The sequence below is a fragment of the Lampetra fluviatilis genome, chromosome 3, assembly GCF_964198595.1.
Source record: "Lampetra fluviatilis chromosome 3, kcLamFluv1.1, whole genome shotgun sequence".
Classification (NCBI taxonomy): Eukaryota; Metazoa; Chordata; class Hyperoartia; order Petromyzontiformes; family Petromyzontidae; genus Lampetra; species Lampetra fluviatilis.
The window spans coordinates 20335731-20359540 of record NC_136277.1 but is presented as its reverse complement, the minus strand read 5'-3'; the positions used below and the strand labels follow the sequence as shown (position 1 = coordinate 20359540).

General features: G+C 43.0%; 1 protein-coding gene across 4 annotated transcripts in view; it reads left to right on the top strand.

The window, feature by feature from the left end:
• The first annotated feature begins 1205 nt into the window (after positions 1 to 1205).
• Positions 1206 to 23810, top strand: part of LOC144954176 (RNA-binding protein, mRNA-processing factor 2a-like) — a 78509-nt gene continuing 55904 nt past the window's right edge. The window contains exons 1-2 of one of the 4 annotated variants that reach the window (XM_078884742.1): positions 1206 to 1826; positions 8513 to 8575. In XM_078884742.1, coding sequence (XP_078740868.1) covers positions 1764 to 1826; positions 8513 to 8575 — 126 coding nt within the window. In that variant the 5' untranslated portion in view covers positions 1206 to 1763. The remainder of the gene's footprint in view (positions 1827 to 8512; positions 8576 to 23810) is intronic. The other 3 variants (XR_013641078.1, XR_013641083.1, XR_013641084.1) reach the window with 3 other exon arrangements.

Here is a 23810-nt window from a genome sequence, read left to right as displayed (position 1 = left end):
GGAGAAACAAACAAATAAACAACAAATGCTCGCCCGTTTTGAAACGGCTGTACGCCCTATGGACCTGAAAACTCAATTTCCCTGTACAAGAATACGGGTAAACCGCGTGGGTTGACACGGTATGCAAACTTAACACAAAACGCAGTTCTAAAGAAATGCCTTTTCAATCTATATGTTAAAGTGCAATTGGTTGCCTATCGCTGTATCACACTTGCCCTGCCCGTCGATCTTCACATTTTGCTCAAATTAAGTTTAATGTTGACCCACACCTCTCTTTTTGGTGACCTCCACCAAGCAGCTGGGGGCGGTAGGGGGGGGGGGTTATATAGCCCCGCCCCTCCAAACAACCAAGGGGGTTGGGCTCAATGCAAGGGGGCGTGGCTCTGCGTGGTAGCCCCACCCCTCCAGCACCCGGGGAGAGAGGTGGGGCTCAGTGCGGGTAGGGGGGAGGTGTGGAGGGGTAGGGGAGGTAGGGGGGTCTGGGGGGGGCTGTAGGGGGGGGTAGAGGGGGGTGTGGGGGTAGGGGGGTGTAGTGGTTAGCGTGCTGCGCTACGAACCCAGCCTCCCCGAGTTCGATTCCCACTCACGCCCACCAACGCCAGCGACGATTTATATCTGAACCGGCCTCCGGGCCTCCCCTAGGTCGACTCAGCCTCAAATGAGTTTCATGGTGCGAGTGTGTAAACGTCGCCACTGGGGGAGACAAAGGCGGCCGGGCGTGCTTGCTGCCCCCCCCCGTGTGCCCGGGCCCCTTCAATCGGTTTGCTCCTCGCTAACAGCACTTGCCCCCAACAGCCTGCCCAGGCTACACGGGGGATCTTTGTCTTTGGAGGGGCGAGGTTGTAGTGGTGGGAGGAGCGGGGGGGTTAGTGGTGGGAGGGGCGGGGGGTAGTGGTGGGAGGGGCGAGGTTGTAGTGGTGGGAGGAGCGGGGGGGGTTAGTGGTGGGAGGGTCGGGGGGGGGTAGTGGTGGGAGGGGCGAGGTTGTAGTGGTGGGAGGGGCGGGGGGGGGTTAGTGGTGGGAGGGGCTGTTGTAGTGGTGGGAGGGGCGGGGGTTAGTGGTGGGAGGGGCGGTTGTAGTGGTGGGAGGGGCGCGGGGGGGTGAGTGGGTGGAGGGGCGGGGTAGTGGGGGAAGGGGCGGGGGGGTGAGTGTGTTATTGCGGGGCGGGGCTGCCCCGCTCAGCTGTGAGAGGCGGCGCGCGCTCTGGATGAGCGCGCACGCGGCGGAGGGGTGCGGGTGCAGCGGGCACCGTCAGCTGCGCGCGCGCGAGCCGCTCGTATAAAACCACCGTCTTCCCCTCTCTCGTTGTCACACTCGCACGCACGCGCGCCACGCGTGTACATCTCCCACGCCGCACGTGTACATCTCGCACGCCACACGCACGCTACACGTATAGAGATCTCACAGCGCGTTCGGAAAGGAAACAGGAGCCGATCGTAGCCACTGAACCCGCGTCTTGAAGTGTTAAAATACGAGTGGTTACTTGGTAGCCCTAGAAGGTTTTTTTTTAATCTTTTAGTCCTGTTTCCAACTTTGCTAGCCGCAGTCTGTTTTTACATTTCTATTTTTTTTTGTTAAGCGAAGATATTTGTTGGGTCCGTGTATTTTTAAATTACATCAGCACTGCTTTATTATTAGCGACATTACTTGTCCTTAGTCGTCAAGCGCAAGCTTTGAGCGGAGTTCACGGCGTCACTTGCGGTGTTGAGTTAAAGGGCGTCAGTAGCAGCAGCAGCAACAGCAGCAGCAGCGGCCACCGGTGAAATGAGTAAGAACCACTCCGAACTTGAGACCTGCCTGGTGGTGAGCAGCCACCACGAGGACGAGGTATGTTGTGGACGCGTGGTGCTCACAAAGTGTTCCATTGCTGCTGCTGCTGATGTTGTTTGTGATGATTGTGGTGGTTGGTGGTGACGATTGATGATGGGTGAGCGTCATCGCGAGTGCGTTCACCGGCAACTTGAGAGTTTGCGCAAAGCCGTGAACTCCGGCGTTAGAGACGGATTCAATGGTCATTTGTGCCCTTTTGTAAATTCCGATTGAGATTCATATTCTTAGGGGTTTTTTCGGTAAAGTCACGTAGGTAAAAAAATATAATTAAAATTAATGAAAGTAAATTAAAAATAAAATAAAAATCACGACGTTTCGGAGGCAACACAAGCTTCCGTCTTCAGGTGGAACCGTCACAGCACGATTGCTACGTGACTTTACCGAAAAAACCTAAGAATATGAATCCTTGCAGTCACGAAAGCTTCAAATCTAAAACCCAATTGAGATATTCACAATCACATACATTTGCGCGCTTTAATTAAAATACGCAACTTGACCATTCTGAAACCGACCACCCTAATGCCCTTTCAATGAATGTAGCCACATCTGTTTCGCTGTTGTGTTTAAATTGCCGGATCGCTTTAAAAGAGTCGCAAATAGATGAGAATGACTGCCACCAATTTGTTCGACTGCGCGACATTTGTAGGGAGGAAGTGGGTCAGTGTTTGTCTGCGGCCGACACTGGCTCCCCGCCATAGACATGTGGAATTGCGGTCATTGACTCAGGTTCGCTAAAGTTACAGAAGCTTTGCCCACAGTGGCTTTACTCTGGATATGAGGAAGCAAATGACGGGATGTCTGCCGTTAAACCAGCGGGGAATGGAAACTTACATGACTCTTAAAATATTTTCGGTGGCTTTGAAAGTGCATTGGTATGAGAGTGAATATGAGAATAAGCGCAACATAATTTCGTTCCCCACTGTGTTTAAAAGACTGTTTTGTTTGTTTCTCTCGTAAAGACTGATTGTGTATCGAGATTCTGCATACATTTTTTGGGGGAAAGTTATCTGCGCACACCAAAGTTGTTTTAAAAATACATTTGTAAAAAGCGAATGATTTATGGTGAGCCGGAGATCTTAACGTGTAATGTGCACATGACTTATGTGAAATTTAGTGTTAATGTTTGTCACTTGCAACACTATTTTTTTATTATCTCATAAAACAGCTGAAGGGAGAAGAGCTATAAAAACTAAACGTGACATCTCATAACCTTCGCACAGCGGAGCATTTCGGGCTTGCAACATCAGCAAACAGTAAATAAAAAGTAGTGCCTTAGACGTCCCGTGTAATTTTTTTTCTCCCTCCCTTGAATAGAGTTTTTATCGGACCATTTCAGTCCAGCTTGCGCAAATTTCTGCTCATTAGTCAGGCCACAGCTGTTCCACAATGTATGTAAGTTGAACTTCTTTCGCACCGTACGTAGCCAACCGTGCTAATCGGAGGTGCGGGGGGAAGGGCAACACGCTTAACACAGTTTTAACGAAATGAGTTCTTAATTCAGATTTAAAAGTGCATAGCTCGAGTGGCTTCCTAATATCGGAAGGAAGAGCGTTCCAGACGGCCGAAGAGAAACGCACGTGATCGCGCGCAGTGCAGTTTTTGTGTACGCCAGCCTCTGATGTACATTGTGAAGCATGTGTTTGCAGTTCTAGATAAGGTTTGCGTTTACTATTAACATAGTCCGATGTGCGGTAAGTGAATATTGTATTTCCTTCCAAAGCACTTGGCTCACATTTTAATTGGACAAGTTAAACGTTTTAAATAATTTTCTTTGTATTCCTGCATTTGGGTACATTCGCTTTGTAACCAGGTGCATTTGTACTTTCAAAATGACCAGTGAATATTAAATAATTTAATGCCATAAATTCTCTGATGCGTTTTTGGGCTTTTGCACTGCCCCGTTGTCCGGCATGCAACCCGACATTTCACTCCACGTTCCTGAATAATCCTCCAGCCACTCGGAGCGAAACGCCAGACATCATCCCAAACAACCCGAAAACACATCGGAGAGCTCTTCAGTACAACCACAAAAACCTACGCAGTCAAATGACCTTTCCCACTTGTAGACTATACAATGGGGATCAGCCGTGAGGCATTTCAAACTTTTGACCGTCCCCAACATTGGGAGTTAAGATCCATACATTAACGTGCACAATCCCTGCAATGGGTCTTTCCCAAGTTAAGACTCGTACTGTGATTGTAATGCCTGGTTGTATCGTCGGCGTCACGACTACTGGGAAGACACCCGCTGGTCGGTGCCGGTTTCCTCTCTTCCTCCTTTATCTTGAGGGGGTCACCATTTGTGTAAATAGCCTGAGACATTCTGTAAGCAATGCCCCCGAGATTAAGTGAAACAAAGGGTAACGAGTTTAAAGCCACGAGATCCAAGATGCGCTAAATAGAACGGCATTTGTTCCAACAATTTCAAGCGTATTCTTAGTTTATTTTAAAATTTCCAGTCAAAAACCGCTAGAGTCATCGTTTCTTCTGAAACGTCAGCTGATAGAATAACAACGGCAAGCGCCTGGTTTTTGTTACTAAGCATGATACCAAATATATTTCATATGTGGGGGTCATTAATATTCCAGCGCAACTGCATAGGGCTTTGCTTCCAAAGTTCTACACATAATGTTCCAAATTAAGCAAATAAGTTCTTGTTACATAAGAATATGGGTTGTTGAGAAAATGTAAAAATAAACGTAGCAAATTGGTCTAGTTTATTTAGGAAATGTTACACTGAATGTTTTACTCCTGTTTTGTAAATGTAAAATGAGGTTTAGCGCAAGGTAACGTAACATGTAAGAGGGTGAAGTCACTACTGTAGTGGCAAATCATGTTGTTGGTAGAGCAGTGGTGTTTGTTACTGAAAGTAAGTAATCTTTATCCTTTCACATTTATTTAATTGGTATTTAATCCTCTTAAAATAAAGGCACTACGTCATACGTACACACCCAAGTATATTAAGCATTTATAGTGCATTTAAACTTTTATTTACATTTATGGGCTTGGTATAAATTAATGGGCTCCTATTTTAATATTTATGATGTCACTAATGTGCTATCATAAAATCACTTCCTGGCATGGTACACAAACTGATGCTTGAATGCACCGGTTTCAGAAATGACCATTTTGCAAGAATTTCAGTTATGCATCTAAAACCCTGAACAAGCACACAATGAGCATTACACATATGCATGGTTTACAGTTCAAGTCACAACATTCCATTAAATATACGCACACATAGACCAATTCATGAATCATAGTTTCATAAAGAGTTGGGGGTTTCGGACCAAAGCAAGTCAAGTATATGCATATATCCTGTTAACAATTTTATCGATATGCTATGAACTCTATATGCTATATTGTGTGTCAAGGACCTGGCCATGTAGGCGCAGTGGTACAAGGACTTGTCTCAAAATGATAAAAGTTAAATAATAATGTAATACTCTTTTGGTGCTTTCGGTAAAGTGACGTAGGTAGAAAAATAAATAACAAATTACGACGTTTCGATCTGCTGAACTTGTTCAGCAGTTCTACGGCTGTATCTTTCTACCTGATGACGATTGCTTGTGTTGCGATCGAAACGTCGCAATTTATTATTTATTTTTTCTACCTACGTGACTTTACCGAAATAACCAAAGAGTATGAATTCCTGCAGTCACGAAAACTTCAAATCAATATTTAATAATGTAATAATTTACATTTGTCAGTCCACTGCTGGCTGAGACGTTAACTTCGCCTGGTGTACAAAAGGTCGTGGGTTCAACCCTGACCCTGACTCCTGTATATTTTTAGTTTGCATCTTCTCCCCATGGTCGCATGGATTTGTATACGTATCTGGGTTTTATCTCCACATTTAGAAACATGCGTTTAGAGTATTTGGCTGCTATAGATTTCCACATGATAAGCCACTTCGTTGCGCTATCGTTTGTGGCCAGGTCACTTCTGAAAAAACAGTTATATAGCTCAGGGGGCCTAACCTGGTAAATAAAAATAGTTTAGTTTGTATGTATGTACGTTGAACTTTTTTTGCACCGTACGTAGCCAACCGTCCTAATCGGAGGTGCGAGATTGAAGGCCTCCCTATACTGTGCCGCTCATGAAGAGTAATGCTGCTGGTTAGTGTGGGCTGCTAAAGGAGTTGACCAGTACTGGTTCAGGTTTCACTCGCCACTGATATTAATCGTGGTCAGGAATTACTGAGTTCACAGCAGGCTGCGCTCATCACCGCACCACCACTCCACCCCGTAATTAGAGAGTTGCGATTTTGAATATTGCAGTTTGGCGCGGCTAATCATCCCTGGAAGGTCAGTAAAATTGCTATCCCACAGAATACGCCTCTGTGGGATAGCAGTGGTCGTTCAAGTTCATGTTTATTTTGTTTAACCAGGTGAGAACTCAAGAGACCAGACTAGGATAGGTTTCTCGTTTGCAAAAGTGACCTGAGAAAAACTTAGTTAAAAAGGAAAACGAAGTGTAACGTCGTCCTCTTAATGGGAATGTCGAGTTTGCACCACTGACTTAGCACCATCAACAAATATGCTGATGCTTGTTTAGGCAGCGAGACACTTCGACTTTTAACTTTCTGCACGAAAACCTTTTGAGAATGATAAACAGTTACAGCAGTCAAATATCAAGGTGTATTATATTTTGTTGATGTATGCAGGAGCTCGTGGGCTTCGATCCGGACCCTTGACGCCTGTTTATTTAGAGTTTGCATGTTCTTCCCGTGGTCGCGGGGATTTTTCTCCGGGTCCTCTGGTTTTTCCCTCCACATTTAAAAACATGCTTTTGATTTCCACATGATAAGCCACTTCGTTGAGCCATCATTTGTGGCCAGGTCGCTTCTGAAAAATAGCTATATAGCTCAGTGTGCCTTACCTGGTAAATAGAAATTGTTTTAGTTTAGTTTATAGTTAACATGATTTAGTAATATAAAATGTACCATGTTCATTGATGGTAGGGGATACTTATTAAAAATGTGTACTCCAAAAAAACACGAGGTTAAACAGAATTGTAAAATAACATTGTCACACCATATACCACCACTTTTTAAATCCTTTATATTAAGTTCGCTTGCTTGCTTGCTTGCGTGCTTGCTTGCTTGCGTGCTTGCTTGCTTGCTTAGGACCGTGCAAATCTTTCGCTCGTTTTTTAACCCACTTCCCGTGATCTAATCGAGCTGACATTTTCCACACAGATTCGTTGTGCGAGACAATTAATGTTCGTGAAAAAAAATTCCCAAAATTTTACACTGTTTAGGGAAAACAAATTAAATATTTAATTACCAATTGCTTAATACTGGCAGACAATCATCTGACCCATAGGTGGCAGCCATCTCAAGCCAGAGGACGAGAAGACTCTAGCCGCCACGCATATAAAGGATTTATAGTGAAAAACTTAGTTTTTACGGGTTACTTGTTTATTATGGTTGAATTCTAAATGTGATAACATAGACAGTATAATAATATTACTACGTGCCGATACTTTCTCCTGTAGAGTGTTCATACTATGATTTGGTTTCGTCTTTAAAATATCTTCTAATAATTATCATTATTTACTCAACAAAGCCTAATTCCCAGAACTTTTCAGGAGAGGGTTCTGGATATGCATATATTTGGCCGAAGGGGGGTAAACCACTCTTAGGCTCCGTACACAGAGATATTCAAGAATTAATTGCTGTACTTCCATCTGTTGGCCAATGTGCAGCTCAAGCCTAACAACACGTGGTATTCCCAGACAGTCTCCCATCCAAGTACTCGCCAGGCTCAGGCCTGGTGAGTACTTTAGCTTCCGAGTACTGACAATATTGGGTACATTCAGGGTGATTTGCTCCTAGGCAATGTAATGTTTACGAAGCGAGATTTCACACGCAAAAATATATTTTTTAATGTGTCACATCGTTACATATGAATGATGGTCAGAATAGGGTTTTTTTTGGTAACAAAATGCCTTTGTGTGTCCCGTTGTAAAACAGGCTGTGTACCGTTCTTTGTATGCACACTGTACAGCATAATCTGCACTTGCATGTAAATATATTCAGGAAAATTCACTCAATAAGTCATACATACTTTCATATGTGTTGGATCTCAGGTTCACCTCCTTATCAACAATTAAAGTTTTGATACCGAGATAATAAAAAGGGTAACTTCAAATGAACGTTAAGCATGAGATACTTTATGTATGTGTTTGTGCCTTAATAGCATGACCTCGGCAAGTGTTAACCACAACTTATGTATATGTGCACTCACACACACACAAAGGTCTCACAGACTGTTGGGAGCAAGCTATGTTAGCGAGCACCTATTTAGGTCAGCACGGCGTTAGTACTGATGCTTACACAGCTCACCAACTGCTCATTTTAAGGCTAAGTTCACCTTGGGGAAGCCCAGGGATTGGTTCAACCACGACTTGCTCATTCATGCATCTATGTCTGGAATCGAGCTCAGGTCGCCGAGTTCGTAGTGCAAGTGTCTGAACCACTGCACCATCGCTCCACACTCGCACACACGCACACGCACTCACACGCACGTGCTTATGTACTCAAAGTGTGCTCTTTGGGAGTGAACATTACCTACAGATTGTATGAAAACATTCTGGGGCCATGTGTTGGAATGTTACTGAAAACAAACAAAAATGTATGATTTCTTTCCACCAATTTGACCCTTTTCCTGCCAAAATAGGCAGAGAGCGCCGTGCCACCGCTGTGCGAGGCGGACCTTCTGTGTGCGCAACCGTTACGTCAGGTGAAACATTATGCTCACTTTTTTTCAGCGATTGTTTTTTTTCTGTTACAAAAATGTGCCCGCATTGAATGTAATTTTTTTAAAATAAAAAATCGCCTTCAGTTTAATGGAAAAAAACGTAATGAATACTTTTGTGCTTTAAACAATGACATCGTTTCACATCGTCTCAGGAATAAATGTAAGTGTGGTTCCGTGTCATACATGCCATCACGTACGACGACATCGTCATCGCAACATGTGTGATACCATAATATCACATTGTGCTTCGCATTTTTATAAAGGTACTTGCTCGGTTTTGACTTCATCTTGCCTTCAAGTATAATGGATTGAACCCGAAAAATAAAAAAACAGGATACAAAAGCCCTATGGTGGATGCCAGATGCTGAATTCAACTAATGCAATCGTGTCATGTAAAATCCTCCCACTTACCCGAAATAAGATTTCCATGAGTGTGCGCCTAATGGCATGTTTTTATAAAAGTGTATGCAAGCACATTCCAGCGAGAGAAAAAAAACGTTGAAAAACAATGAGGAAACTCGCTGTCCCATCGTGTGGGGGGAGTTTTGGTCATTTGACCCCTGCCGTTGTTTGAAAGACCCAGTTCATTTTAAAAGCCAATTTAACACCACCACTCTTCCAAGTGGACAGCATGACGTTGATAAACATTTTCGTAATGATTTTAGAAATATTGCTGAATTATTATTGTTTTGGCGTGCGTTCACATATATCCCTTGTGTCATGTTTATATTGCAAAATCCCACTCTAATTAAGTCACTGCCTGGTTTAATCATTAACCGTGGGAGCTTTTAGTCTGCGTGCAGTGTCTCTATGTGTATAACCTCTGCAAACTACACAGTGCAGGGTTTGAGTTGATAGTCACAACCCATGCCTGTATGGTCACAAACTAAGCGTGTTCCTTTATCATCTTCTTCAACTCAAGTTACCGCTTTATTTTTATGACATTGCTTGTTTACCATGGAAAGCCTCACATATACCCACGACTCTTTTTTCCGGAGCGTACTGCCAAGTTTCCACAGTAGTGAGCCATGATAGAAATGTATAATCACAATTGTGTTATTTGCAGGTATTTTTTTCTTCTTCAAATTGTAGTGCTTTTTTTTCAAATTAGAAAAATTTGGACATACAATCTCCTGCTCTTGAAAATGCGCCACAGGATCTTTAAACGTCCACTGTACCTTTACGGTGCATACACCCGCAGTAATGACCAGGGGCGGCCACTCATTTCGAACCGTGAACCTCTGCAACAAGCAGTGAATGAATTTCGATTTAAAGCTTTCGTAACTGCAGGGATTCATCTTCTTGGTTCTTTCGGTAAAGTCACGTAGAAGGGAAATAATAAAATAATAAAAATGAACATAATAAAATAATTCTCACGACGTTTCGGCCACAACGCAAGCAGCCGTCCTCAGGTGAAGAACAGGTCTGTCGGAAAGACAGTGTCTGAATGACGCTGTCTGAATGACGTCTTTCCGACAGACCTGTTCTTCACCTGAGGACGGCTGCTTGCGTTGTGGCCGAAACGTCGTGAGAATTATTTTATTATGTTTTATTTGTATTATTTTATTATTTCCCTTCTACGTGACTTTACCGAAAGAATCAACACGCAGTGAATGCACTACCGCTGGGCCGTGCCACTGCCTTAAACTTTCATCCAGGCTTTTTTTAGTACGGGCTAAGCTTAATTTGTTTTTATTAATGTAGAAAAATGATGAAACTAATCCCGAAAGGCAGTGTTTTTGTGCACTGTACCTGGCAACCTAAGTTCAATCCCAGCAACGGCTAACGTCAGAGGGGAGACATCTCTCAACCGGTCCTGGGCTGTGACTCCTCCAACCCGCACTGACCAACGTTGCAGGCCTTCCCACATCGGTGGATTGACAAAGGACTCATAGATGAGATGAGAATCAATATTTTCCACGACCACACTTTGTTTGATTTTGTAGGCCTATGCAGTCAAATGCAGTGAAGCATTTTATTTACATTAAAGTGTAACCTACAAAACAACACATGTAATGCATTCATTCAATGAACAGTTAAACTGCGCAGACATGCATTAGATGCCGGTAATTGTTGGAAATAGCATTGGGAGTGCCATTGTGAATACAAACATTGTTATGAAATAATTAGTAACCTAATTTTGTTTGTTTACAAAAATGCAATTATTTTTATTTAAATTAAAATAAATAAATGAACCCAACGACAAACACATTGCGGAGTGCAGAAACACAGACGCTTGGTTGCATAACTGTGCGTAAGGCTACAAGACTTTGTCATGGTCAGCCTTGCTCGTAGACACGTCCCACGGCTGTTCGCCACGCACGGTGCAGTCTAATGTATTTTTACGACATTATTTAACAGTATACTTTATGCATACTCTGTATGCGTGCGGATTTAAACAACGAAAGTACCTCCATTCAATGCATCTACGACTGATTCGGTCATTGGGGTGGAGCAGCGGCCCATTGATCAACGTACTGGGCTAATAATCCAGCAGACCTGAGTTCGATTCATAGCCATGGCTAACGTCAGCAGCGAGTGTTATCTGAATGGGTCATGGGCCTCCGTTCTTTAGTAGCTTGCACTTGGCGAGCATGGGGAAGTATGGTCAAATGACCCTCCAACACCGGCAGTAGATTGACAAAGGGTTGTGCACAACATTCTGCATCTATTAATTGATTAATATCGGTCCTTGGGCCCACAATACAGCCACCGATTCGATCTCGACGTATAGCTTGTGTGCAATGGGTTCCCGTGACTTACGGTGGTATAAGAAGTCGCTAAATTTACCAAAATAGGAAAATAAGAATACATTATTGAATCAAACTTTGATTCCAAATCACGACAATTCATCTGATTGTGAAGGCAGCGAAACGTGACAAATGCTTTAAATAAGGCGCACATTCACACAGTGGATAATTAGCCTGTTGAGTGGATTAATCAACTGAAAACTGCAATCGACTATTTTGCCGTAATGGATTACTCGGGCCCACTTTTAAATAGCGGCCGGCCCCACATATCCTGCTTCCTGAAGGCAGGAAACCCCCTACTACTACTACAAGCCACACTCGTTGCGACGCAACTAATGATGTCGGTGCCATCGTTAAGCCCTCACCCATCACCATCTGTCCAGTGGCACACGTGGGAAAAGATGTGATACTCCCCCCCCCCCCCAAAGTTTTCTGTCGTCCGATTATTCAAATAATCCAACCGATACAACACGGTAAAGTCATTGATGACATTACTCAAGTAGCTTTCGTGACTGCAGGGATTCATCTTCTTGGTTCTTTCGGTAGTCACGTAGAAGGGAAGTAATAAAATAATAAAAATAAAAATAATAATTGTTTTATTATGTTTTATTTTTATTATTTTATTACTTCCCTTCTACGTGACTTTACCGAAAGAACCAAGAAGATTACTCAAGTAATCAGATATCCGAGCTCGAACTCTATTCAAATATATTTCAATCTATTCACTGTTGCAGGTTTAACACATCCACGCGTACACACACCAGAGGTCGCAAACGGGTTTTGATTCCTTACCCGTACCCGTACCTGGCCGCACCAGGGTCGCAAATGGGTATCCGTACCCGGCCGGGTACGGGTACCCGTTCCCTACCCGTACCCTACCCGAAATGAGTGACAAACAGTTACTCACCAGTGACTCACGGCCTACCCGTACCCGGCCGCACCAGGGTCGCAAACGGCTACCCGTACCCGTACCTGGCCGGGTACGGGTAGCCGGGTATCGGGTAGGGTACGGGTATCGGGTACCCGATTGCGACCTCTGACACACACCCACGCGTGTGTGTTCGTATTAAAAGTGACGTGACAAATATGCGATGGAGGCTTTGTTTGTTCTTTTAGGTGCTTATGTCTGTTGTCATGAACGTGTGTAAACAAACTAATAAACGGCTCAGTCCTGGCTGAAACTTGAAAACCATTTATGGGCATTATGTGTGAAGCTAATGAAAGCCCTTCTATTAAAACCCCCACATAAATTACTCTTGCAAGGGCAAAGCAAGAAACACGGTGTTCCGAATGAAGCAAAAAATTGCCCAACATAGGGAATAGTCGAGATTGTGATAAATTGTTGTCGTCATCGGTTTGACAGCCCCGTGCTGAATTATGATGAACAATATGCACCTTCAACCCCGGTAGGACTTAGTTCAACATTCCTGGTGCTATTTTTTGCACAGACCGTTCGTTTCCATGCTGTTTTAAGGTTACGCTATCTTTCTGGCACTGGCCTGCGTTGGTATTGGCTGCCTCCATTGGTATTTTGCATTGTTACTACAACAAAGGTGCACGTTAAATGACGATAGTTCCTGTCGAATACAGTAGAACGCCTCTTGATCACTGCCTCGTAATCCCCAACGCTTTATTATCCCAGCGGCCTGTAATATTCACTCCCAATGATCCATGCCACATATTCTTTCTAATAAATGCGACTATCCATGTCCATCTCCAGATCACCGAATGGCTTCCTATTACAATATCTGCGATTTTTGTTTGCAGATAAGTGGAGGCGGGTGCAAATTCATCATATCTCCCAATAATTATCCGTGAGATGTTTTATTCTTGGATACGTCGAGTGAACCCGTGAATAACCCCTAACGATAACAGGATCTGTGATGTTCGCCCCCCACATTTCCTTGGATAAGAGGGCTCTTATTCTTAGGTTTTTTCGGTAAAGTCACCATGTAGGTAAAAAATTTAAATTAATAAAAGTAAAATAAAACAAAATAAAAAATTCACGACGTTTCGGAAGCAACACAAGCCTCCGTCTTCAGGTGGAACCGTCACAGCACGCTCGCTGTATCAAGTAAATGAGTCGTGAATTTTTTACTTTGTTTTATTTTACTTTTATTAATTTAAATTTTAACCTACGTGACTTTACCGAAAAAACCTAAGAATATGAATCATTGCAGTCACGAAAGCTTAAAATCTAGAAATGAGAGGGCTCTGTTGTTCCATTACGATTATTTGGGGGGGGGGGGTAGGAGGTTTTTGGAGGTCATTCCAATATAAATAATGAGTTAATGAGTCCTTGGAGAATAAGCACCTTGGTGCTGAGTACGAGATGGTGATGTGCTACAATCGGAATGTGAGCCGTGCAGTGTGCACAGCATTGCGTAACCTGAACGCAAAGAGTTCACCAAGAGAATGGAGTAGCACCTGCAACCCGTGGCCTCTTTTATCGTTTTGGAGATGTTAAGTGCTACGCTGCATTGGGGAAATCTGAATTTAAGTTCAAGTTGTGTATCTGAAAACATTTGTTATCCAATGTCACATCCTGTCCGTGACAATTACACTATTTTTAAATTCGCAATTGTATGAGCCGCATCTGACCAAATCACCCAGAATAGGTCCGATGTCATCATATCTCGGAAGCTAAGCAGGGTTGAGTGTGCCGAGTGCTCGGATAGGTGGCAACCATGCACAAAGATAGGTGTCAAGGGCGTTTTACAAGAGAGGGCAGTGCAGGAAATGTATTATTGTTCTACCCCCCACCACCACCCCTCCTCCAATGTACTGTCCAGTGTGATGAAGTATCGTCAAATAATCCCAACGACCAACAACAGCACAGTAAAGTTACAGAAGCGCACAATTGTGCAACCTCAACTGCCTCGCAGGAGTCTCGTGCTCCTGCCACGCATTAGCAGAGCACAGGTACACAGGTGCACGCCTGGATGTTATAGCCTGTACTGGTAAAAGCCATCATAAACGCGTCGCGACTGGAACAGTGGAAACTAGAAAAAAGGTCGCTGCTTCAATATGCATGCAATTACCATAAATTACATACTCAACACAGGACACATTGAGCATGTAATAATATAACGTATGCATTAGATTTTACTTCAGAAAAAAAGTTAAATGTATGGGTTTACTAAATGTACTTACATTTCATTTCTATAACGACCATCGTTTAGGAGTTGAGCTATTGCGAGGGGCGCTTATTGTTTGTAATGCAGGCGTGGGGAATTTTAACTGCTGCACTTGGAATGGCATCACAGGGTCTGTACCATCCAGTTTTCAGCAATAATTAATCACAGGATGTATCAGGTGGTCATGGGAATTAAACTAATGTTGACTTCGTGGCCAGTGGACTAACCATTAGATTTTGGTCTGTGTACAATTTAAATTAGCACGAGACAAAACGGCAAGCTAACAGTGATATTGTCCAATTGGGATGGGTTTAGTCAAGTGATAGCAATATTTCCAACGTCAGAGTAAAGTGGTAACCGAATGCTATTCCAATGAGCAACCGGAGAACATACAGTGTTGCACGGTCTCTTGAGTAGCGTTGACATAAAGGGTTTAATGAGTGTGGTCATGAACTGTGGAAGTAATTCATGATCCACTTTGAAAACTGAGATTTGAAATCTGGTTTGTAGTTTTAGTTTTACGGTACTGAAATAGGGGTGCAATAATAATTATTTCAACAATTGTGAACAATCCGATGACAATGAAACTAACGGCAGACAACATGCTTTATTCAATGCAACACTGGAAACACTCTCATGATCTGACACTGGTACATCATCCTCAGTTGGGCGACAGTTCGCAACGGCACAAGGCGAACGCGCGACTGTTCCCCAAGTTAAAACGGCACCGTGTAATCAAAAGCGCAATCATAAATAAAATACGGCGCTGACATTTGTTTACGCTGGAACTTTCCTCCTTGCGAGAGATGTTATTTGTTTCCTTACGGGTGGCCGGAGGAATTGCCATAATTATTGAGGAGAAGAAACAAAAAATATGAACGTTCATTTTGGGGGCCAGTGGTTAGATAAAAAAAAACGAGTCGCTGAATTTTGATTTAAAGCTTTCGTGACTGCAGGGATTCATATTCTTGGTTATTTCGGTAAAGTCACGTAGAAGGGAAGTAATAAAATAATACAAATATATTTATAATACAAAAATATTAATATTTGCATTATTTTATTAATTTCCTTCTACGTGATTTGTAATACAAAAATATTAATATTTTTATTATTTTATTATTTCTCTTCTAAGTGACTTTACTGAAATAACCAAGAATATGAGTCGTTGAATGTTCATCAGCACACTCTGCTCCCTTTTTAGCCCGAGCGCCACTCATTAGTGCACGCGGAGCCGTCCTTGAGTCTCTGAACTCGAGCATCTGATACCTTTCAGCCATTGTTCTTTTCCCGTGGGGATGGAGTGTCATTGCCTTTTATGTTTAATGTATAGCTAATAAAACACGAGGCTATGGTTATTTTTGGAATGAAGCTAAGTATGGCACCAGTGCGCACTACCTAGTTTCGACATGTGGTGCAGAAACACGGTCGTTAATGGGGGAAATATCGAACGAGGACGGAAACGTGCACCAAAAGCGGCGTGGCAAAGACCAATGCTTGGGGAAACAAGAGGCGTTCGTGGATTCAAGAACGCGCACGTGTTCACTACATCTTCCAAACTCTCAAGACGAGTCGGCTTGGGCACGATGTGTTGCTAGAAGGGATGGTGGACGATGGTCAACAATAACAACGGGAAGGAATGGAATTTGTCTGGGACGATGCATGCCGTGTTAGATGGAATCATGAAATCAGTTTTTGCGTGCAGGTGCGGTGACAACTTGGGAAGGCTTACCGTCCAGCAGTGGATTTGGCATGGTCGATTATGGCGATGGCATTTGTATGTGGGTTGTAAGGAAGTAGAATGTCCTTCGTCGTAGTCTACGGTCTTGTAAGTCAACTCGGGCTGCTGCAGCGGTTAGCCAGAGCTGTCTATTGTGTTTTGATGATGTAGTAGCGTGGCCCTCGTTAATTTGCGGTGGTTCCATGTGTTTCACTCCTTTCAATGCGTACTCGAGTGTGACAGCCCACACGTGCCACTTCAAGTGCAGAAACTAAACTCTTCACGGTAACATAATCTCAGTTGCTCATTTCAATTGAATTCAACGTCCTTTATGTGGAGATGTGTTTAGAGGCAGTTAACAAAATATATTTTTTACGGGGGAAATATTAATAATGAAGTGTCAAACAAATTGCTTCTTTCGATAAGTTCGTCATGATTTAAAGTAGCGATTTCATTAATATTGTTTTGCTTTACGGTGATGTTAGTCGTCTCTAGTGGCTGGAGGGGGTCACGTGAACCCATTTTGTACAACATGAATCCATAAAAGTTGACCCTTACACAATATGATGCATGTATTGTGAGAATAATGAACATTAATGGATGATTGATGAATTCATTACACCCCTATTGAAAAGACAAGATGTATTATTATGTTTGCTAATTATTTCCTTTGCTTTCGCATTTTTACCTCGATCATAGGTCGCATGCGCAATGCGCATAAATTTGCTGAAATGTCACGATGTCTCACTGCGCTGTGATGTGACATTTATTCGCACTTAATTCACTCAGTTTGACGAAATTGTCACAACCGGAACAAATAGTCGACAGTGGTTGGTGAATATAAACTGTGTCGGTGTCGAGAAATCTCACATGTTACTGCAGATTTTGAGGATTTTGAGAGAGTTTAATCACCCAGCCCCCCAACATCATCCAGAAACCCACAATAATCAAATAACATGCCAACGATACTTGAACATATCAACAATCAAAGGGTGTCACAACAATACTCTTCCGCCATCCAGGAGGAATCATGTTTCAAACAGATTTTACAACCAGCGTGTGTTTCTGTCTTACAGTAGCACATTCACAGCATATATATTTTTTTCACAGTGGCAGTGTTTTTTCCCCTCCATCACCGCCACCCTCATCAGTTTTACACAATCGCACATTCATCAGAGACTGACATCCCCTTCGAGGTTAGACTTTTGTCTCATGTTAGCGCCTCGCCTTTGGTTGCTTCCCAAAGCATCAACTTGCGCGCTCTATCGAAACAAGCTTCGAATCAGTCTTGGGGACCTGCTTGGCTCGGCCTGATAAGTTTTGTCCATCAGACACGGGGGGATCCTCTTCAGTGACCTCTGTATGCCAGATTTCTGAAAGGCTTAAAACAAATAAGTAATATTTAAAAATACTCTTTTAAAAACACGCTTTAATGAAATGTACCGTACGAGTAATGGAAGAACTCCACGCCATAACGTAAGGGGCCTTTGTGATTTACAGCCAACGTCAGTTGACCGTGGACAATTAGACCCAAGGCGAAACATAACATATAAAAAATATTTTTAAAAAAATTAACGATAGAATATAGTATTGTCATGAGTATGACATACATATACCAAGTTTGCAGTCGATACCACATTGGGAAGTGGGTTAAAACTGAGTTTAAAGATTTGAGGATACGACAACAGACAGAGTTGAGGATACAACAGACAGTGAGTTAAATAAAAGCGTGTAAAATACAGATTTCCTTTGCTTTATACGGGTTCGGTTTGTGCTATTTCGCATACCTGCGTTTAACCTATTTCTGCCCCAAAATGTGTTCACACGTGGCTATGAGGTCGGAGGTAGAACCACAGTGTGTGTGTGTGCTGTACGCGCTACTCAGCAGGCAGATGTCTTGTGCTGTTTCGCTTTGTGCTCCCTGCTTTTGGAACGCACCTAGTACCGTATAAAGCGAGGGAAACTTTTCCTCTCTTATTCGACATATAAGTATATTCCCTGTAATGGGCTCCGTCTGACTTACTCAGGTATTGCTTGACAAGATGCCCATGAATGCTGCCGGCTTGCCTCGGAATAAACAAAGCTGTAGCTGCTCCATCGCTCCGCCATAATGTAAAGATAATAATTTGTCATACCTGGTCTTATATTTAAAACCTGTCTTCCCCTCCTCGAAATCGAGCTTGGGTAACAAATTCTCATAATTTCTTCAATTACCTCATCCCATTATCTCACTGCCTTGCATAGTTCCTTGTAGAATCTGCAGATATCGTTTTTTAACGTCTGCTTTGGGCTTATCTCCCGGTCAATCAACAAGCCGTAAAATCCAATGACCTTTTGACCCCAGCAACAAAAGTAAAAAAAAATTCAATCCTACGTCAGAGTTTGGCAGAGAAACCACCCGGAATGCTCCCCCCCCCCATGTCATCAGATCTGGGAAGCTATGCAGGGTTAAGCCTGGACAGTGTTTGGATGGCTGACCACCATGCATAGTTGGCTGTGAGGCTACGTGGTGGGCAGAGTTTCGAGGTGAGCAGTAGAGGGCATTTCCGTAATATCAGAATCAGAAACTTGAATCAGACTGGAGGAATCCGATGAGCTATGAAGCTCTTTTTAGCAGATGTCCAGAATGGGCGGGTCAACAAGTTGCAACAGCAAACAATACCAAAAACACGATAGGAGTGAAAAATAGAGAATATAATTATTATATAAGTCCGATTTATCGAACTTGGGCGAGGTAGCAAAAGCAACAAGATAATCCCAGACCACACAGCATCGCAGTACTGTAATGCTGTGTTCCCATACCTTTACTCCTTGTCTCACGTTGACCAGCCCGGTGAAGTACTATTTAGTCAAAATAACTCCTATGGCGTGTGATAGCACGACACGCCATAGGGAGGCCCTCATCCTGCAGTGAATTGACCAAAGGGCTGTGTGTCTCCACTCACACGGTTAAATTGTTACAGTTCATCGAATTGTAAATCCTTGTAATGGTAAATTCTTTAATTTGAAATCTGTGATAGTATTGAAAGGGATGTTTCCACTAATCTGACGCCTGCAGTATTTGGAGTTTGCATGTTCTCCCCGTGGCCTTGTAGATTTTTCTCCCGGGTCCTCCGGTTTTTCCCTCCATAAATAGAAACATTCGGTTGTGTATATTGTATGTACAGTGAACTTCTTTTGCACCGTATGTAACCAACCGTGCTAATTGGAGGTGCTATAAAATTCCACACTTCGTTGAGCAATCATTTGTGGCCAGGTCACTTCTGAAAAAGAGCTTTACAGCTCTGGCACTCACCTGGTAAACAAAACATTAATAATGCAAAGCTTGAGCCAATCATATCAGATTATTGGTCTTAACCATGCATTTTAAACAAATATATCTTGGTGGGTGGGGGGGGGAATTTCAGATCAATTTAAAGGCTGTTTTAAAAGTGATTTGCTCATGAAAAACACACATTACATCCACGACCGCACAAAGCTACATTTAATTTCCATTTAAAAGCTGTGAAAAATGAATTTGACTTAACCTCTTAAGCATTGTGATAATTAAGCATCCTGGCACTTGTTCGTTGCAGTATTTGACCACAGTAATAAGTGCTAATCAATGGATAGCTTCAGTGCCAAATGGAGCAGCAACTCGTATGTAGGGCACAGTGTCGAATATAAAGATGGGTTTCCGAACACGCAGAAGGCAGGCGCTGTGGTGCCCTTTAGTTGCCGTAGTTTGAACTTTTGAACACATCGGTGATATCGAGGAATGATGTGCAAGCGCCAACAACTCAGGGGCGTATTGATGCATCAATTCATTGATCGTTACCGATTCTCTGGGCCCACGATACACGCATAAAATCACAAGCCTGATATAATCAATGTGCTTCGATTTGTATATATGTTGTATGTAATGGTTTTTTTTACGTGACCCCTTGGCCTGGAGCTGCAAGGGACCGCTACTTTCACCACAATGTTAGCAATCGATTCTTGAATCAATTCTTGGCCCCGAATCATGACAATTTATCACATCCCTGGGAGAGGATGATTTGTCACGATCCTATCTGCAATCCCCCTCCCTTCGCCTTCCCTCTCTCCCTTCCGCCCTCCCGTCCGCCCGCTCGCCTGCCCACCTATTAGCCTGCAAAACTTTAAAAAAAATTATGCAGTATAATTCATACACTCAAAATATATGTACAGTATACAAATTCTGCTTGTGGGAATGGATTATGTCAGATTTGTACAAAGGAAATACATGGCAATGTTTCTTTAAGGCTCATTGGGTGAAGAAACCCATACAAATGAAACTACAAACAACAAACAAAATACTGTAGTGAAAACAGAACTGGAGAGTAATCGATTTTTTTCATCGAATCTCTACCCCAACATTGTGATAATTCGTCGAATTTCTAGAGGATTATTACATGCCCACATTAATACATTCTGTACACAACGGGCAGTCACATTCTTTTGATGCCACGATTCTGTATTGTTCCACCTACAACTCTCCACCAATTTAAATGAATGAGGTGTAATTTCAAAGCTTATTTTAAGTAGTTTTTGCAAAAGAGGTTGAAATGACAATTTTTTTTTAATCTCCAACCCGATAATTTGGCTAATTCACATTATCGCTCTGGTGCGGCTTATTGGCTCCACTATTTACAATCACTCCCTATTGCAGGAACCCCTGTTTGAAAAATCATATAACAGCATGGATGGGTGCGTACAGGGGACAGGAAAAAATAATGTATTCCTGTTGATTCTCAATGGACTTTCCACTGCAGCAGATCTCCGATCGTCCTATTGCCCGCAGCAGCCGTAGGGTCCAGTTAAACTCATCCACGGACTCCTTTTTGCTTATCATCTGCGATTATCATCCGTGACTTTTCCCATAAATTTGTGCGCATCGTCATCCTATTATCCGCGCTTTTTTACGTGGATAAGAGGAGTCGCATGGTAAATGCATCCTTTTATCCGTGGGTTATGCACAATTTTTACCCTGCGGATAAAATGGAGTAAAATTGCAGATAATAGGATCTGTGATATTGATCCCCCATATTTCTGCAGATAGGAGTTTTCCCTTAGTATGAATATAAATGTTATGATTAGGTTATGACGTGTCACCATGTTGACATATATGTAAACGAACATGTAAGTGTATTTGATAAGATTATGTATTATATCACGTGATGTTAAATAGATGCTCAATGTTATATTTCCAATTAAATAATTACATACTGTATTACAGCACTGCACTAATTATGTTATGCATGATACATTGTATGGACTTAAATCCTGAAGGTGATAAATGCTACAATATTATGAAGCAAATGAAATGAGTATACGTGGTTACAAAATGAAAATAATTTTGTTCCCACCGGTAATACTCGCAGAACTGTATTCCCTCGTTATTCACGAACTTGCTATCTGCGATTTTGGGTATCCGTAAATAGTGTCGAGAAAGAAAGTGGTGATGTAACGTGATGAGAATTATTTAAGGTAATTCAGAAAAAAGATACATTTTCATAAGCCAATGTCATCCTCGACATGTGCTGTTCCCGAGCATCTCCGGAATGTATCCCTCCCGAATGACGAGGGCATGATTGATACGATATGAAAGGAAAGTATTTATTATTGTTAATGAGTGAAACCTGCACTATGAAACAGCGCTGATCTCACAAGCGAACCTGAACCGAACACTTAAAATATAGTACCCCCTCTGATCCACTGTGGTTCTCATTGCTCGTTCACGCCACTCCTAGAGGAAGGACCTTCACCACAGAGATCTGAAGGGTGTTTTGGCCCACCCTTCCATAATGGCCAGACGTCTTGTAAGAGGTGGGAGTATCCACACTTTACCCCACCACCACACCGGTGAACGAGCGGTATTTTTTTTAAACATTTGCCCATTGTTTCAACTCCCATGTGGGGATCACGAGTCCGGGGGTGCTAACCATTACGCCACCGTCTCTCATCGAGGAAGAACAAGGACACAAACGCCCCCCGAAGTCAAAAACCCAGTGACCAGATATATTGCACGGCAGAGGTGCGTTACATGTATGGCAGTCGCTCGTAAGCGGGGCTCTATTGGCGAGCATCTTCAGGGCTTCCCTGCGGTGTAGCCAGGTTTTGTTCTTCGTGGGTACGATCGGGGGGGGGGGGGGGGCTTTTTTTTTACTGCGTAAGTGGGTCGGCATGCGTGCTGCTGCAGGTGGCCGGAGATGGATTCTGTTTGTGCTCGGGCCCCAATTGTGGCGGGTTGCACCAATTAAGTCGGCGGTTACTTTGCACCGCTCGGCTAATTGAAGTTAAAGGGTGACGACGGTGGTTGTTGAGGTCCGTGCTGTGTTTTAATTGGGAGTTTTTTTGTACATTTCTTAGTCTGCGGGTACACGGATTTTCGGATTGCTCTCTTGATGTCTTTCCGGGATCTAGCACAAAAAGGTCGGAGGTAATGCGGAACAACAGGCAGCAGAGCTAAAAAAGACACCAGAGAGCCGTGCAGCACAATCTCGGGTCAAGTCTCGTTTATTTGTTTCACCAGTTGAGAACTCACGAGTCTCATTTGGAAGAGTGATCTGGGTCGTGAAAATGACACAAAAAGGCAAAAAAAAGTCAACAAAAATAAGTAAATAGAAAAACTAAAACCTTGAAAACCTTCGTAGGATGAGATAAGTAGAGGACGTTGATTGGTTGTTCACCTGTGCTAAGTTAAAGTGTGGGTGACACGAGCCACTCTTAATTCACCACATGGCAGCCCCTCCCGGTGAGTTGGAAGAAAACCCGTCGGTTAAATAGCGTGGCACTGCTTGCTTCTCTACCTCTGTATAATTTAGGGTATGTATATACAGCTGTGCACACTCCACGTGTGAAATAAGTACACCTATTGTGCAAACGTGGAGCCGTTTAATTAGCGGTATCCCGTGTACACCATCTATTTTATTGTTAGTTTCTAGCCGCATTTGGTGTCACTCGTCTAATCAAGTTTGAAGTTTCCCCCTGCTCAACAGAGCAACGGGGGAATTGCTGTGTGTTAGTCGTCTTCAGACAACTGTTGAAACTCTACATTCTCATGATGGGGGGCCAGATGTATTTATAGACAGCCCACTGAAATAATGCGAATACATTATCGTGACAATAACATTTTCACTTTTAAGCCTCTCTACACGTGGTTCACAAATCTCAATTCACTTATTAAATATTTCAACACTCTGCCAATACATGTTGTCCAACACAACTGCTCTGCTTTCCTTATGACATTCAACGACGCGTAGGCTCAGACAATTGACATCCAAGTCCTATATATGTATGGTCGTTTAGAAATTGGTGAGGTGTATTTAAATGAATCGCCCAGTATTATTCGCAAATTTCAACTCTCTAGCCCTTCTGGAACTCCACTAAAATTGACATCAATTGCTCGGCCACATGCATCTACAGAATAACTTTATTCGGTACCTACCCAGTCATAAATTCCTGCGAGTCGGTTGGCTATCCACCCTGAAGTGCTCCTCTCTATATGAGGACAACTGCGAGCCAGCCCTGCTAAAGTTTGCATCGGTCGGTTGTTAAGGCACAATCATCGTTGTGCAATTGGGTACGTACCCATTAATCAAACCCCTAACAGT